Source organism: Delphinapterus leucas, chromosome 17 (assembly GCF_059928025.1).
Source record: "Delphinapterus leucas isolate spDelLeu-1000000601 "Yukka" chromosome 17, BTC_Dleu_Yukka2, whole genome shotgun sequence".
NCBI lineage: Eukaryota > Metazoa > Chordata > Mammalia > Artiodactyla > Monodontidae > Delphinapterus > Delphinapterus leucas.
The window spans coordinates 47,309,433-47,324,218 of NC_143145.1; the positions used below are offsets into that span (position 1 = coordinate 47,309,433).

Here is a 14,786-nt window from a genome sequence, read left to right on the forward strand (position 1 = left end):
TGGTCAATATGTAATTTAACATACAACCCTTTGTCTCAAAAACTAATATAACTGTGCTTTGATCTCTAATGGGTAAAATAGTCCTCGGAGCTATTTGAAAGACTGTCTCCTGGGTTATAATCCTCAAGTTGGCTCAAATAAAATTTTCCCTTTCTTTCTTAGATCAACTACTGATTAATTTTTTCATTGACATATGCATGGTATGGTTGGCAGGATAGCAGAGATACCCACCTGAGGACACCTGGAGTCTACCCCAAACTGTCACTTGGTACCAGCATAGGCCCATTGAGCCCCACCAGCTTCTCAGTACTCCTCAGGTGTTCTGGTGAGTTCTCCTGATATCTGGACCTCATTGCTTTTAAGTGATGATTCTAAATTTTTATTTGAGCTGTTTTTACTTAAGACTTGGAATCTTAAGGGGCACCAGTGCATTTCTTAGGCAGGAACCTAGGGGGATCTGGGCAGGAGATTCAGGGAAACGTAGGTGCCTGGGTTTTTTAAATTTGACTTAAATTGACAAAACAATTTGATATATGTTCCGAACAAAACTTTTGTTAGTGGTATGAAAGATTGAATCATTCAGCTCTGAAGAACAAGGGGCATTTGCTCCTTCCAGCCACAAGGTGTTCTTAGGTGACTAAGAACATAGTGGAAGTATCTGAGGATCAATCCTCATAATGTGCAGTGAGGTCCCCACAGAGAACCCCACTATAATCATTAAGTAAATACTGCTCTTCCAGAGATGCACGAGATAAGGACTGATCATCCAGTGCTCCAAGCACCCACAGTGGTTTCTGACTGTCAGAGGGAGAAACTGAGACACGTAAAAGAGTTGAACCAACCCAAAGGCAACTCCTTGGGGAGCTAGACTCAGAAGAAGCACACATCCACTCTACCACACTGTGCTCAGAAAGTTGTTCAGATCAGATCTAATATCTGAATTAGATTACCTAATTATTAATGTAAAATTGTTTCTCAAAGGCCAAACAGTTCCTGGGAAGATAGCCACCCAGGGGAATACCAGCTGGGTTTATGTATACTTGCAAGTACTTACTTATTTGGGTATTAAAGGAAATCCCACCCTGAAATGGCCAAGATAGGGTTCTTTAGGCACTCTAAAACTGAACTTTGTGTTCACAGTTAAAGAAAGCCAGTGGAAGGTAAGTTCTTACCATGGCAACCAGTCTGCTGGATCTCTGTCTGCAGGATCTACTGGAAACAAGAGTGGTAATAGTTTTTCTCTTTTCTAAAATTAGAATAGTAGGAGAAAATACGTGTAGGGATAGCTCCTTGGATTCTTTGAATTAGAAAGACTTCTAAACTGTTAAAATTTTAGAGACCTCTCATCTTAAAACATTGTACTTATTTTAATTGGTGTGCAGAAGCCCCCATAGGTTTCAAAATTCCAAAGCGGCCTCATTGAAGGATTTGTTGTAGAAGGCTAATGAAAGATTGATATAAAAGGTACTTAAAACAAGAGACTTCAAGACTGATGTAATTACTGTTCCCCTCTGTCCCCCTTTATTTGAGTACTCATTCTAGTAATCCTCTGAATTGCCTTTCCACTATGAAGAGACTATTGAATGGTTACCTTTAAGAATGGGACCACCTGAGGCTCTAGGTGAGCCTCTTCAGATCAAAGGCCAAACTGAGGGCCGTAGTTAAATAATTTTTTAAACCCAGGGAGAATCCGCGAATGTTTTTGTAAATGGATTACCAAGAGGGGAAGCTACCAGTCTAACAGAACCATAGCTAATGTTGAGGGCCTGATTGGATTTCTTTTTTTCCTTTGGCCTTCTCCCCTAAGCTAAAGGAGGGAAACGAAAACAATCCAACATAGCTGAAAAAGTATGTCAGCCCTTCGATATAATTTAAGTGGCCACTCAATCCTTTGAGGAATTAAAAACAGCTGTCCTTGTTTTATAAGTCTAGTCTTTACAGGACCATATGTGTGTCTCCAGAAACAATCCAAAGCCCACCAATCCTTTTACCACTCCACAAACCTCCCCTATTTATCCCCTTAGTGGGGATAAACCACCCCTTAAGTGGCTTGTAAGTATTGAAAAAATAAATTCTGGCTTTAAGGGAACAAAATTTCCTCCTAAGGGGAACTTGCATTTCCTCTCTTATGCTTTTGAGATATAAAGTCATATATCTGGTCTTCTCTAGGAACTCTTATGTAGGCCATCTTTTTAAAATGCAAATTTCAGGATGGTAACTCTTAGGGAAAGAAAAAAACAAAAGGGAGATAGTTAATTTGGAACTTGACTTGTCAAGAACAAATACACATCTTAAGTGTCGTCTCAATAAATGATAGTAAAAAGGATTTAGCCATCTGAACAAATGACCTTGATTTGTTCCATCTGCCAGAAACCCAATTTGGATCCAATCTCTTTTGTAACTGATGGGTTTTATATTATTGTACCTGATTCATGGCTGAAATTTTGTTATAGGAACTATGGGGTCTCTGTGTCTGTGTGTTTGTATGTATCTACATAGGTGTGTTTTAGATATATGGTATTGCTAAAATTAATTTATAAAAGAACTCTATTTACTTGGCTGAAAGGAAATTAAGTGCTTATATAAAGACTCAGAAATATAAAAGAAACTAATCCAAATGAATTTCAGTATCACATGATCTAAGATTAACTTTAATGAATGAAAACAAGCTTAAGTGTGTTGTTTTAATTAATATAGACGTGTCTTTAGAGTCATCAACATTAAGTGTAATATCAATACTTTTATGGTACCTAGGTTTACTACAAGTCAAATAAGTTCTTATCATTCCTGTTGCAAAATTTGTCAGCAAGAACATTAACTTGATATGATGAAACTTTAAAGTACATTAAATATAAATGAGGTAAGAGATTTTTAAGTGAACTCTAGGAATAATGATGTTTTAGGACTGTCTACTTAAAATATTTCTCCAGATTTTTTGGTAACTTGAAACTGCTAAATTAAGTTAAATGATGGGACTCTCTACTTAAAATAGAACTGTCTACTTAAAATAGTTTCTGTCTACTTAAAATAATTTCTCTTTTAAGGACTGTCTACTTAAAATAGTTTCTGCAGATTTTTTGGTAACTTGAAACTGCTAAATTAAGTTAAATGATGGGAATTCATTGAATATCCAGATCATTCCAAGGAATGTACTGGAACTTTAATTGCTAAACAAGTCTAAGTTTACATACTTTTGTCTTCTTATTAGAGAAAAACTAAAGATATTTGGGTTCTTTAGATATATATTGTGCCTCACTGAGGAAAGAAATTAGGTTATAGAATATGTTCCTAAGTTTGCCAATCAGGAAGTGCTGGTATGACAAATAAACATAAGTTCATAATTACTTGCCTGTTAGTTTGAGACAATAAGGTTTTAAAGTTAAGAATTCTAATCAAAATATGTAATTAAAACTACTAAAAATTAACAAGGAAAACATCTTTGTATGCAAGGAAAAAGAAGGTATAAGGATTGGAAATGAGTTTTCTTAAGGGAAAAGAAAGTAATTTTGTCCTAAAGCTGGTTATTTCTAAATGGGAGAGGAAATAGGGACAAATTAATATGGATATAGAAAGTTGTAGAAGGTGTGTGAGAAAGAAAATGAAAGAATCTTTAGAAAAGAATTCTATGTCAGGATTTGCTAAGATTAGAATAAATTTAATTGAGTAAATTAATTTTAATATTAAAGGTTAGATGGTGTAAAATCTGAACTTGGTGTTTTCTCTGTTAAGAGGACAAGGTTTTCTTAGGATACTAAGCTGCTTTTGATAACAGATTGTAAAGTTTCTTAACCTTTTAAGTAATCTGTTAAAACTTCCTGTATTTTAGAGAGAAAAGATTATGTTTCAGTGGACATTAAGTTCTAGTGCGGTTTTAAAAGAAGTTCTAGTGTTGTTGTCTTTGAAGTTATTTGTATTTACTGCATAAGACTCAGTTCTCAAATGGCTCCTTATTGCTATGTTACATTATTGTAAAGTTTGTTTCTGAAGCTTATAACAGTAATCTATATTTGGATGAAGATCAGATGCCCCATGACCAGGAGATTATGCATACTGAAAAAAACATCAGATAAAGGATTCTTTACAGCCCTGATGGAAGGGACCATATCAGGCCTCTTATTCTCCTGAATGAACTGCAACTCCTGTTTCTGACACCTGACTAACTTAAGACCAGCACTATCAGAGCAGAACAAGAAGATGACATCTGAAGTAGACAGCTGACTCAAGATGCTAAGCCAGGCCTGTATTACTTTAGTAAACTTTTGTTTATGAACCAAATGTATTTCTTCCTTGGGCTCAAGGTCACCTACAGGTAGGTGGAAACAGCTCCTGCCAATCTGCCTCTAATGTGAGCATTCTGTATTCTATCAGTTTTCCAACAGTATGACCATTTGGTTACAATATTTGTTCCATCACTTGGAATAGAAGATGGCATTAATCACATAGAGGCTTTAACAAAATTTACTCAGCAAGCTTTGAATAATAGTAATCAAGCCATTATCTTGCTCAATTCACAAGTCTCCATGAAGATCAGAATCACATGGTCCTCAATATTCTAACTGCTTCCCAAGGAGGAGCTTGTGCTATAATACATACTGAATGTTGTGCTTTTATACCTGATGAGTCTTTTATTGTAACTCATCTTATGACACATATGAAAAATTATATTGCCACTCTGAATGATCCTCTTCCCAGTTTAGGGGAAATACTAAGGAAATGGTTTGGTTTAGGAGGGTCTTGGCTTAAACCTTTACTAAATGACATTGTTACTTATACTGTCAATTTGATTACAGTTTGTGTAACTCATAAAGTGATAATTTTTTTGCCTTTCACACTATGCATCACCTACTCCTGCTAAGAACGATATACAAACAACTTGAAACTATTGATCACATCTATAGTTCTCTATAAATTAATGAACATGCACAATGCACATGCAAGATAAAATTGGTGTAAATCCTATTGGACAACTTGGAATTGACATTAGTTCTTACTAGTACAACCCCTAAAAGGAAAAAAAGAACCAGGCTATTAAGACCTGACATCAAGGGACATGATGGACCCAGGGCAGATAAGCAATCACCCTGTCATCGAGGGACCAAATATTTGGTCACCCAATGCTTTCTCTCAAAAGATTAATGATCAAAAGGGGGAAACCGATGAAATAAAATTCATTTTATGGCAGGACAAAAATTTAATCATAAATTTTTTTCCACCTATGTGGGCCTTCTCCATTCCCCTTAGTGTGTATTGTGCATCTGCATTAACCAGACCTCCTTAGGAGACAACCATCCTTCTTAATCCTGTAAAGGGTCATAATGATCAACTTCTTGCTTTGTACATGCAGTCTGGATTGTGTAAACAGTCAATACATCATTTGATGTGTAACCCTTTGTCTCAAAAATTTATATAACTGTGCTTTGACCTCTAATGTGTGGAAAGTCCTCAGAGCTTACTGAAAGACTGTCCCCCAGGTTATAATTCTCAGGTTGGCTCAAATAAAATTTCCCATTTCTTTCTTAGCTCAGCTATTGATTAAATTTTTGTCAACATTATATAGAAGGATGAGGTTTCTTTCTGTCTTTGCAATCTCTTTAACAGATCACCTGTAATTCCAGTTTATGCTTATTCGATAATAAAGCTGTTCCCTTTCTCTTCTATCTTTGTGGAGAGGTTTTCTGGGGTAGCAGGGGATTTTGTTTTTAATCATGCCCTGCCCCCGAGCAACAAACCACTCAGTGAGCAAAGCCAACAATGCCCAGTGCTAAAGCCATATAGTCACACCAGGCTTTGGCCTGGACTGTGGGGTACTAAAGAACCATGACTTCCAGAAATGGCCAGAGGGTTGTTTAGTATTGTCTTGAAGAAGGATTAGAGTGACTAAGAAGTCCTGGCTTCTATCTCACTACTGGAGAATAGCAGATGTCCTGCTTATTTTAGGTGAGAGGTACTGAACATGTGACCTGTAACATCCTTAAAGGTATATGTCTGAGTCTGAGAAAAAGAAGAAACAGTTGATAATGTTCCTCCTTCTAGTTTCTGATCCAGTGTTCACTTCCCAGGCTGCACTACACAGGGATTGCTCAAGGGTAGGGCTCCAAGGATTTGGTCCAGGTTGCAGCTGAAGGGATCCAAAGAGAGCTGCACTGAGAAGAAGAAGTTTGTTCTTGTCATGACTCTACTGCACAATGGCTTTCTGCTACTGTGCAAATAAATTTTTATCAGCTTTATTTTCCTCATCCATGAAACTGGGGTGTTGGTATAAATTATCTCTAAAATCACTTGTAGTCTAAAAATCTGTGATTTTACAAATAAATGAGATTTGGTAGAATTATTATAGACCATCTGGTATGGTACTACAAAAGTCATTGTTAAGTGCTATTAACATAAAGTAATTGATAAGATATGACATTCTTTAGAATAGTAGCTCTTATGTATTCTAGTATTTACGTACTTCATCTAATTTACACATTTTAGATGATTATTAAGCTTCAGATTTTTAAAGTGCTTTGCAATCATTTAGGGTGACTTGAGTGACTTCTGGAAGTAAAGCTAACCCATGCTGCCATTACATAGACTTATTTGTTCTCATTCTGTAAAGTCAAGTCATACATTTTGCAACTTGGGGTCTTGCATTCTTTTAACTTCCAATTTTTTAACAAATAAATTCTGGTCAAACAGCCAATTTGATAATTATAATCCAGTAGATTAATTCATTAAGTTACTAATAATGCATAGATTAACATATATACTGTTATACTCCCATGTAAAGACAAAGCAATTTAGTCACATAGAAATTAAATTGTTTATTCTCAAAAAATATAAAATCATTGTAGTAGAATAATTCTAGTAAAATAGAATTAGGATTGGGCTACAAAAAATATAACTCATTGTTCTTTATTATCAGCTAATCCTCAGGATCATAAAGATACACCTTGAGTCAACACTGTTTCTCCACATGCTTCTTATTCCCCCACACCCCATCTATCTTCACAGTTCCAATGTAAGTAAAGGTTGGAAAGAGGGATATTCAATGAGATATTCAAAAGACATCAATGAGCAGTTAAGTTCAACAAACACTTATGTGCCTGTTTGTGCCCATCACTATGGTAAATATTAGAGATATAGAAATGATTAATACAGTAGGGACTCAGAAATGACCTAGACACAGCCCCTACCCTTAAGGAACTAGAGAGGAAGGAAAGAAAAGGAACTAATATTTGTTTAACATCTACCATGCATAGTACAGTATCTCATTTAATGCTAACAATAATACTTCAACGTAGCTATTATTTAATCCCACTTATGTGTCAGAGGAGACTGAGCTACCTCAGTTAGTGTGTGATCTTGAGACAATTAAATCCTAGCTCTATTAAACCTATGCTTTAGCTTAACATTTGTTATAAAATAATGGCAGAGTTAATGGAATTTGGGGGGAAGACAAGATAGTTTTTTAAATGTTTTTATGATAATGTGAAGAAAACAAAGAAATTGAAGATATGTAGTATAAAGAGGTAACTCATAAAGCAAAACCTTAGTGGAAATGAGAGGAGATGGGTTTAAGTTAAGTACAAATGGAGAATTTGATCCCAAACTGAAAAGTCAAATCACACCCTGAAATAAGAGATAAGAAGGCAAGAATGAGGGACTTCCCTGGTGGTCTAATGGTTAAGACTCTGCCCTTCTAATGCAGGGGCCATGGGTTTGATCCCTGGTTGGGGAACTAAGATCCCACACACTGTGAAGCATGGCCAAAAAATAAAAAAAGGCAAGAATGAGATGTAGGTATAGCTTTTAAAAGAAAAGAAGTTTGTCTTATGATGGGGATAGAGGCAGAGTAGGAACAGAAATTGCAGGGAAGTTCTTGCATCGATTTCCTCAGTAAGGTATGATACCATATTCTTAGAAGGGGGCTAGGAGATGATCAGATTTGAGGAGATTTGCGAAGCTGTGGAATAGCTCTTTAGGTTTATAGGGAATAAATTTTAAAAAAAAACAGGAAATGGGACTGATGAATAATGCTCTGTAGTTCAACTGATATTAGAGTTTATGAATTTGCATTCATTTCATATTTTCAAAGATAGGCAGATTTTATCCAGAAGCTTCAGTCTAGAATGTTGCTGTATGATTGACTCATGACTGAGGGGTTGTTAGGGTTCATAGAAAAGTGAGCTATAGAGCTGAAAGTGAGAGTTGAAAGCTCGGAGAGTAAAAGTTATTCTGAGAGCTATTCTCAGTACTGAGAGATGAGCTAAGAGTAAAAGTAGTTCAAGCTCAGATCCTGGTGTCTATCCTGCATATGATGGAGGATAGAAGGATACAGATAACCTGAGTAAAGTGGAGGGCTCAAGTGGCTGGATACCTGGAAGAAGCTAAACAGCAGGTGTAATGGGAGTGAACACATAAGAAAGTGAGAAGGCCAAGCAGCTCCAGTCAGAAAGTTGGATATTAAAGCTGGAGAAGATTCTGGTGATATAAAGAGCTAAAACCGACCATCAAAGGGGTAGTATGTTTGAAGCAGAAATGAAAGTCACAGGAGCTGAAAGTCAAAGAAATGTGAGCCTAGTTGGTAGAATATGTTGTCAAGCTGTGTCTTACAATTACTTGAGAATGATGGCAGGAGTTGGGATGGAGAAGAAAACTCTCACATAGATGGCAATGTCCTCAATGAATATGGGCAAATGACATGGACATACCTGCAGTTAGTAACAATAAAAGGGGTATAGAGGATGGGTAGTCATATGAAATAATCCTGACCCAGAAGAGATTTTGCAAGCCAGGGAAGATGAATATCTTAAAATGGAAGTGAAAGTTTAGGGGGAAATAGTAATTCTATTGGCCAATAAATATGGTGCATGTCAGTGGGAGAGGTATTGGAATGACTATCCTAGAACTCATGGAAGGAAGCTGTGACCTAGGGAGAGAGCCATGTTTCGTTTAAGACAAGATGTAGAGGGAATTTTCCATGAAGACTTTAAAGATCTAAGAAGTTTGTTTATAACAGAACAGAGGTAAGAGGATATGCCAGCAAACTACACGAAGCAAGGAGCATGGAACAATGAGCAGACCATTTTGCTACCAATCTTAAATTCTACCCGCATTGTGTCCCATCTTTTTAATATTTCTCAACTCTGATTAACAGACATGTATTGTTGCCAAGCAACAGTTAAGTTTTCCTTAATCACTCTGAGACTACTCAATCTGTCCTCCTCGTAATCAGACATAAACAGGACAAAGTTATAGCAAAAGCCAGCTAGGGAAGGACTTGCCCTGAAAAGGGAAAAAGTGACTTTATAGTGATGGAGCTGCAGGACCTCACCAACATGTACCAGCAGGAACAAGAAGAGTGCTTATGAGACTGTATTCTGAAATTGCTAAACAAGGAGCAGATGGAAAATAAATTTGGACAAGGGAGAGTTTATTGATTTGGCAGCACTCTCCAGGGAGAGAGGATTTAATACTATCAAGGACCCTAGGAAATATGACTATCATTCTTCCATGATGGCCCTTAGAAGCTTGAAGAAAGTGGTGGCCCACACGAAGAGAAGTAGAAATGGAAGAATTGTAATGGCAGATGGAGGATGTAAGGAGCAAAATGCTCAGAGAAGTAGGCATGCCAGTATTCCAATACAGATGCTCTATTTATCAAAGTGACTAGGAATTCTCTGGTTAGAGGGGCACCAGCATCACTGAGAAGCTCAGTGGTGGCTCTCCTCATAGGTCATGGGGAGTGATAAAAGATGTTGTTACAGAACTGGGTTCACATATAAACAACAAGGCTAACAGAATCCTGAAACAGTAGAAGCCAGGTGGCAACACTTAACCATCAGAAAGGTACCACTACACGTATCCAAATGAGTGGCAAAATAGGAGTGACAGTCAGAGATCCTGACCTCTGAAGATGATTAATAGAATACGGCATCCCTAGGGGGAAAGATAGAGGTTAGCTAACAAGGGCATGCTCAACCTATACAATGACAAGAAATCAAGGATGAGTGACATAAGGCTGAGAGCAGCAGTCTCAATAAAAAGTCAGTCTCTTACCCAGTTTTCTAACTTGAGCCAGTTTACCAATCCAGAACCCATTTACTGAAGGAGAGGCAGGATTGCCAGGAGGAAGCACCCTGTAACACTTTGGTGAGAATATATGGTAATGATTTCCCCGTCCGTGCCCACCCCACCCTCAGTCCTTCCTCAAAAGGACCTATGGCCATTTCCTCGGGAAACCATACACTGAGGAAGAGGGAATGCTCAAACATTTTGAGGATTGTTGGACACAATCATTATTGATACCCAGGAACACAAAGAATTATTATGGCCCGCAGTTAGAGGTAGATAGGAGCCAGATAATAAATGGAATTTTTGCCCAGGTGTGGAAGAAGTACATCCACTGAGCACAGGGACCTATCTGGTGGTCATTTCCACAGTTCCCAAATATACAATTGAAAAGGACATATCTGGTAGTTAGTAAAGCACCCACATTAGTACAGTTCTTTGGCCTACGGAATAAGAGCTATCAAAGTGGGAAAGGCCAATGGGGAGCCTCTGAAATTGCACAGGCAAGATAGTAAATAAAAAACAATATAGAAATTTCCAGTTGTGATGTACAACATGACTATAAGCTAACAATACTGTTTTGTATATTTGAAAGTTTGTATGTGTGTGAAGTATGGGGTCAGTCTTCATTTCTTTTGTAGTGTTAACTAATAACCCTAGGACCATTTACTGAAAAAGGAAGAACTTTCTTCCATTGATCTGTAATATCACTTTTGAAAAATCAGATTACATATGCAGATCAACATGGTTGACCTAACATGGGTTAGGTCTATTTTGACACATTTGCCTATTTTTTATCCTCGTGTCAACAGAACACTGACAATATAACTTTATAAATACATCCTGATACTTGGTAGTTGTAAGCACTCCAGCTTTATTCTTCTTCAAAATTTCCTTGGCTATTCTCAGCCTTTGCATTTCCATATAGATTTTAAAAACTGCTTATCAATTTCCACTCAAAAAATTGGGACATTTTTATATTCATTTTTCATTGTATAGAAAGATCAATTTTGTGAGAAATGGCATCTTAATCCACGAACATGGTATACTATACTGAATTTATTTAGAACTTATTTTCATTTCTGTCAGTAGTTTTTTGCAGTCAATAATGTTTTGTATCACATCTTTTGATAGATTTCTTATAAGGTATTTGATGACTGTTGGTGCTACTATAATTAGCTATTTAAATGTCACATTCTATTTATTTTCTGTAATAAAGGTATACAACTGAATTTTTTAGACATTGTGTTCAGTGACCTTATTAAATATACTTTTCAGTTCTTTTAGATTTTCAATGTACATGATCATGTTATTTGTGAATAATGACTGTTATTTCTTCCTTTCCAATCCATATGCCTTTTCTTTTTCCATTTTACATTGCTTAGAACATCCAAAACCATGTTTAAAATAAGTGCTAAGAGCAAATATGTCCTTATTTCATTCCTGATGTCGGGGGAAACATGAAATAATTTACCTTAAGTATAATGTAAGCAGCAGTTATTTGGTAGATGCCTTTTATCTGATCAAGAATGTTCCCTTCATTCCAATTTTGCTGAGAATAAATGGATGAATGTGGAATTTTATCAAATGATTTTACTGCAGCTACCAAGATGATCATTATTTTGCTCCCTTTTTCCTGTTATTCTGGTGAATTACATTTATTTTTTTCCCCCAGTTAACACCCACCCTTCTATTTCTGGAATAAGCCCCACTTAGTCATGATTATCCTTTTTATACACCACCTGATTCAATTCACTAATTTTGTGTATAAGATTTTTGCATCTATGTTCATAACAGAGCCTTTCATAAACCAGCCTTTTAAAGTGACATCTTTCTTCCTTCTCATTTCAGAATGCTTTTGAAAACCAAAAATTATGTGATCAGAAGTGTACTCTAGGGTGTTTACTTTGTAGTGTGTAGACTGTAGAATGGATTAGTGCAGGAGGTGGGTGGTGAAGGATTAGGAAGCTACTATAGCATTAAGAGAAGAGCTTGCACCAGCTTGGTACAAGTAGAAATGGAAAGGACGGATAGACTCCCCAGTACTTAGCTACTGATTAAATGAAAGTGCAACATTATGAAACAGAGAAATTAGGAGAACTTTATCTGAGCTTGGAGAAGAGTAAAAATAATTGGAGTGAAATACTTATCTTCACTATAATTATCACAATCATTAGGATCCATACGAAGGAATGACCGCAATTTAAGCAATTGCAAATGCATGGAAATACGTAACTGGTCACTACGTTAATATCTTTAATTAGAAAGTTTCCTTACGTTGCTTTGAAGCTGATTTTTAAAATCATTTCCATTCACAATCAGAAAAAAAATCGATAATCTTGTATTCATTGAACACCTTAAAATGGGATCCTTTTAAGACAGCACATTTCAATACACATTGCGCTATTCCTTTCCTAACCACAGGGTGGCGACTAGGCGCCAACGCCGCACTTCTGTCTATCCCTCCGCTTCTTAGGCAGGTGTGGCTTCCAGGAGCGCGCACGTCCCGGAGTCTGCGCCAATCGCAGGCGCCGCGGCCGCGCACGTCGGTCAGCCGCGGTTACGCTGTCGCACATCGGCCAGACCCTAGTGTTCCAGGCCATGTGGAAGTTGCTCCCAGCTGCGGGCCCTGCCCGAGGTAAGGGCGGTAGGGAGATGTCTGGGGACCGGTTTCCCGGGAGCAGATGCGGTGGGCACAGGGTTTGCGGATCGTTACTTTCGGTCCGTTCTCGCCCTGGGAGACTGCGAAAGCTGGTGCGAAAGCCGCGCATTTGTTGTGTGGGGACTGCGTAGTCTTTCTCGGCGGGTGCGCAGTGCTTGCGAACCAAGCTTTGGTCTGACGTGGGGAGGAGGCATGCGATACTGGGCCGTTCAGTGACTGCCGGGTCCTTTCCTCCCGGTCTACCGTCAGGTTCTCCGTGGTTGGGACCAACTCCTCTGGCGGGACTAGCTCTGACCCGGGCTTAAATGGTCTTCCGGATTGAGTCTTGGCCGGGTGTATGTTACGACATCTAGCGTTTTAAGCTTTTGAGGAAACATCCAGAATAAGTTAACAGTCTGGAAGACTCTATGACTCTGTCTTGAGAGCATTGTGAGGAGCCACGGAGATGACTTGTGTAAATGGCAACTACAGGAAAGCATAATTTTGGTTTTGTTTCGGAGCCTTTTACCGTTTTGTCATCAACAACTGAAAAAAATTTTTTTCTGCATTTCTAGCAGCGGAAAATGGTAATTGCATGTAAATTGGTTGCCTAATATATGTAAGTACTTATTAGTTGATAGATAAGCAGTTGTAGCCTATGATTGGCCTTGCCCTCCGGAAGTTTACATTATGATTGAAGAAAAGATCTACGTAGAGGCTAAATGGACTGACAGTGTAAGGAAGTATGGAGAGGGCCAAACTAATGGTAAGGAAAATAAATACTGTAATAATACTGTAGATACTAAAAAGTATAGAGACTCAAAGATCAAGTTTCACTGTGGACTTGGAGCATTGCGAGGTGTAACACAGTAGGAACAGTTTCCAGAAACAGTTGTAGCCTGTGGCTAGCTCTTTGAGTTCCTTTAAGGAAGCAGCAGAAGAAAAATGCCCCTAGTGCCAGTGGGTGGCATTCTTAACTTTTGGGGGATCTTGAACTCTTTTCGGAATCAGATGGAGGATATGGGGTTCCATCCTTCTATGAAAAATGTAGGGAAACCAACACAAAAGATTTTTTGTTGAAAGAGTCCACTCTAGGTTAAGAATCTGATTAATAAAATATAATCCAGGTCTCATCAAGGTTTACCTGGACTCCTTTCTACTTGTCTAGTTTATTTGCCCTAATCACTCTACCACTCCAGTGGTACCAGACTAAACTCTACAAGTCTTCAACGTACATGCTGTTCTTCCAACAATTTGTGATTTCCAAATTTTATTTAAACTAATAACCTTTTCACGTTGTTCTAAAAGCTACCTTTAACATAAAAAAAAAAAATCCCCAAATTATGCACTTGAGTCTGGTCTGGACTTTCCCTGCATTGATCTATATTTTTTACTCTTGATCCAATACCATACTTTTAAACTGCTTTCACTTTGTGGCATATTTTACCACCTGGTAGAGGAAGTTCCCATAATATTCACATTTTTCTGGACAGTTTTTCACATTATATTTTCCTGATGGAATTTTGAATTCGTTTATCAAGCTCCAAACATAGTGTTGTGATTTTATTTGGTAATGCATTAAATTATAAGTTAATTTGGGCAAGCATTGACAAAATTGTTTTCCTGTTAGAAAAATGGTAGAGCTTTCTATCTATTTAGATATGCCTCCTTCAGTGAGACTTAACTGGAAAACACAAGTTTGATTTATGTAAAGTTGATTATTAGCCTTTAAATAGCAAAATAAAAATGTTTAAATATTTGCCATACGTATATCTTAAATACATGTTTATGTGTGTGTGTACCTGTTAATTTACTTTTTAAAAAAATTCTCTTAGAACCATACAGACTTTTGGCTGGTGTTGAGTACATTGTTGGAAGGAAAAACTGTGGCATTCTAATTGAAGATGATCAGTCAATCAGCCGAAATCATGCTGTATTAACTGCTAACTTTTCTGTAACTAACCTGGTAAGTTACTAATTTTATTTCACTAGCTGACAGTAAGAGGATTGAAATCACAAAAGTTTACCCTGGTGTATATGTAAGAGAGTTTGGGAGACTTTTTATAAAGCTGTTAGTTTTCTTTAAATGTTC

At 37.4% G+C, this 14,786-nt stretch overlaps 1 protein-coding gene across 5 annotated transcripts in view; it reads left to right on the forward strand.

The window, feature by feature from the left end:
* Nucleotides 1-12,583: 12,583 nt before the first annotated feature.
* Nucleotides 12,584-14,786, forward strand: part of NBN (nibrin) — a 45,468-nt gene continuing 43,265 nt past the window's right edge. For 2 of the 5 annotated variants that reach the window (XR_002646218.3, XM_022584829.2), the window contains exons 1-2: nt 13,309-13,460; nt 14,530-14,660. Coding sequence is in view for 3 of the 5 variants with exons in the window: in XM_022584829.2 (XP_022440537.2) it covers nt 13,385-13,460; nt 14,530-14,660 (207 nt within the window). In the remaining 2 variants the exon portion in view is untranslated. Of the gene's footprint in view, nt 12,692-12,739; nt 13,282-13,308; nt 13,461-14,529; nt 14,661-14,786 lie in introns of those variants that run through there. The other 3 variants (XM_022584828.2, XM_022584830.2, XM_089898942.1) reach the window with 3 other exon arrangements.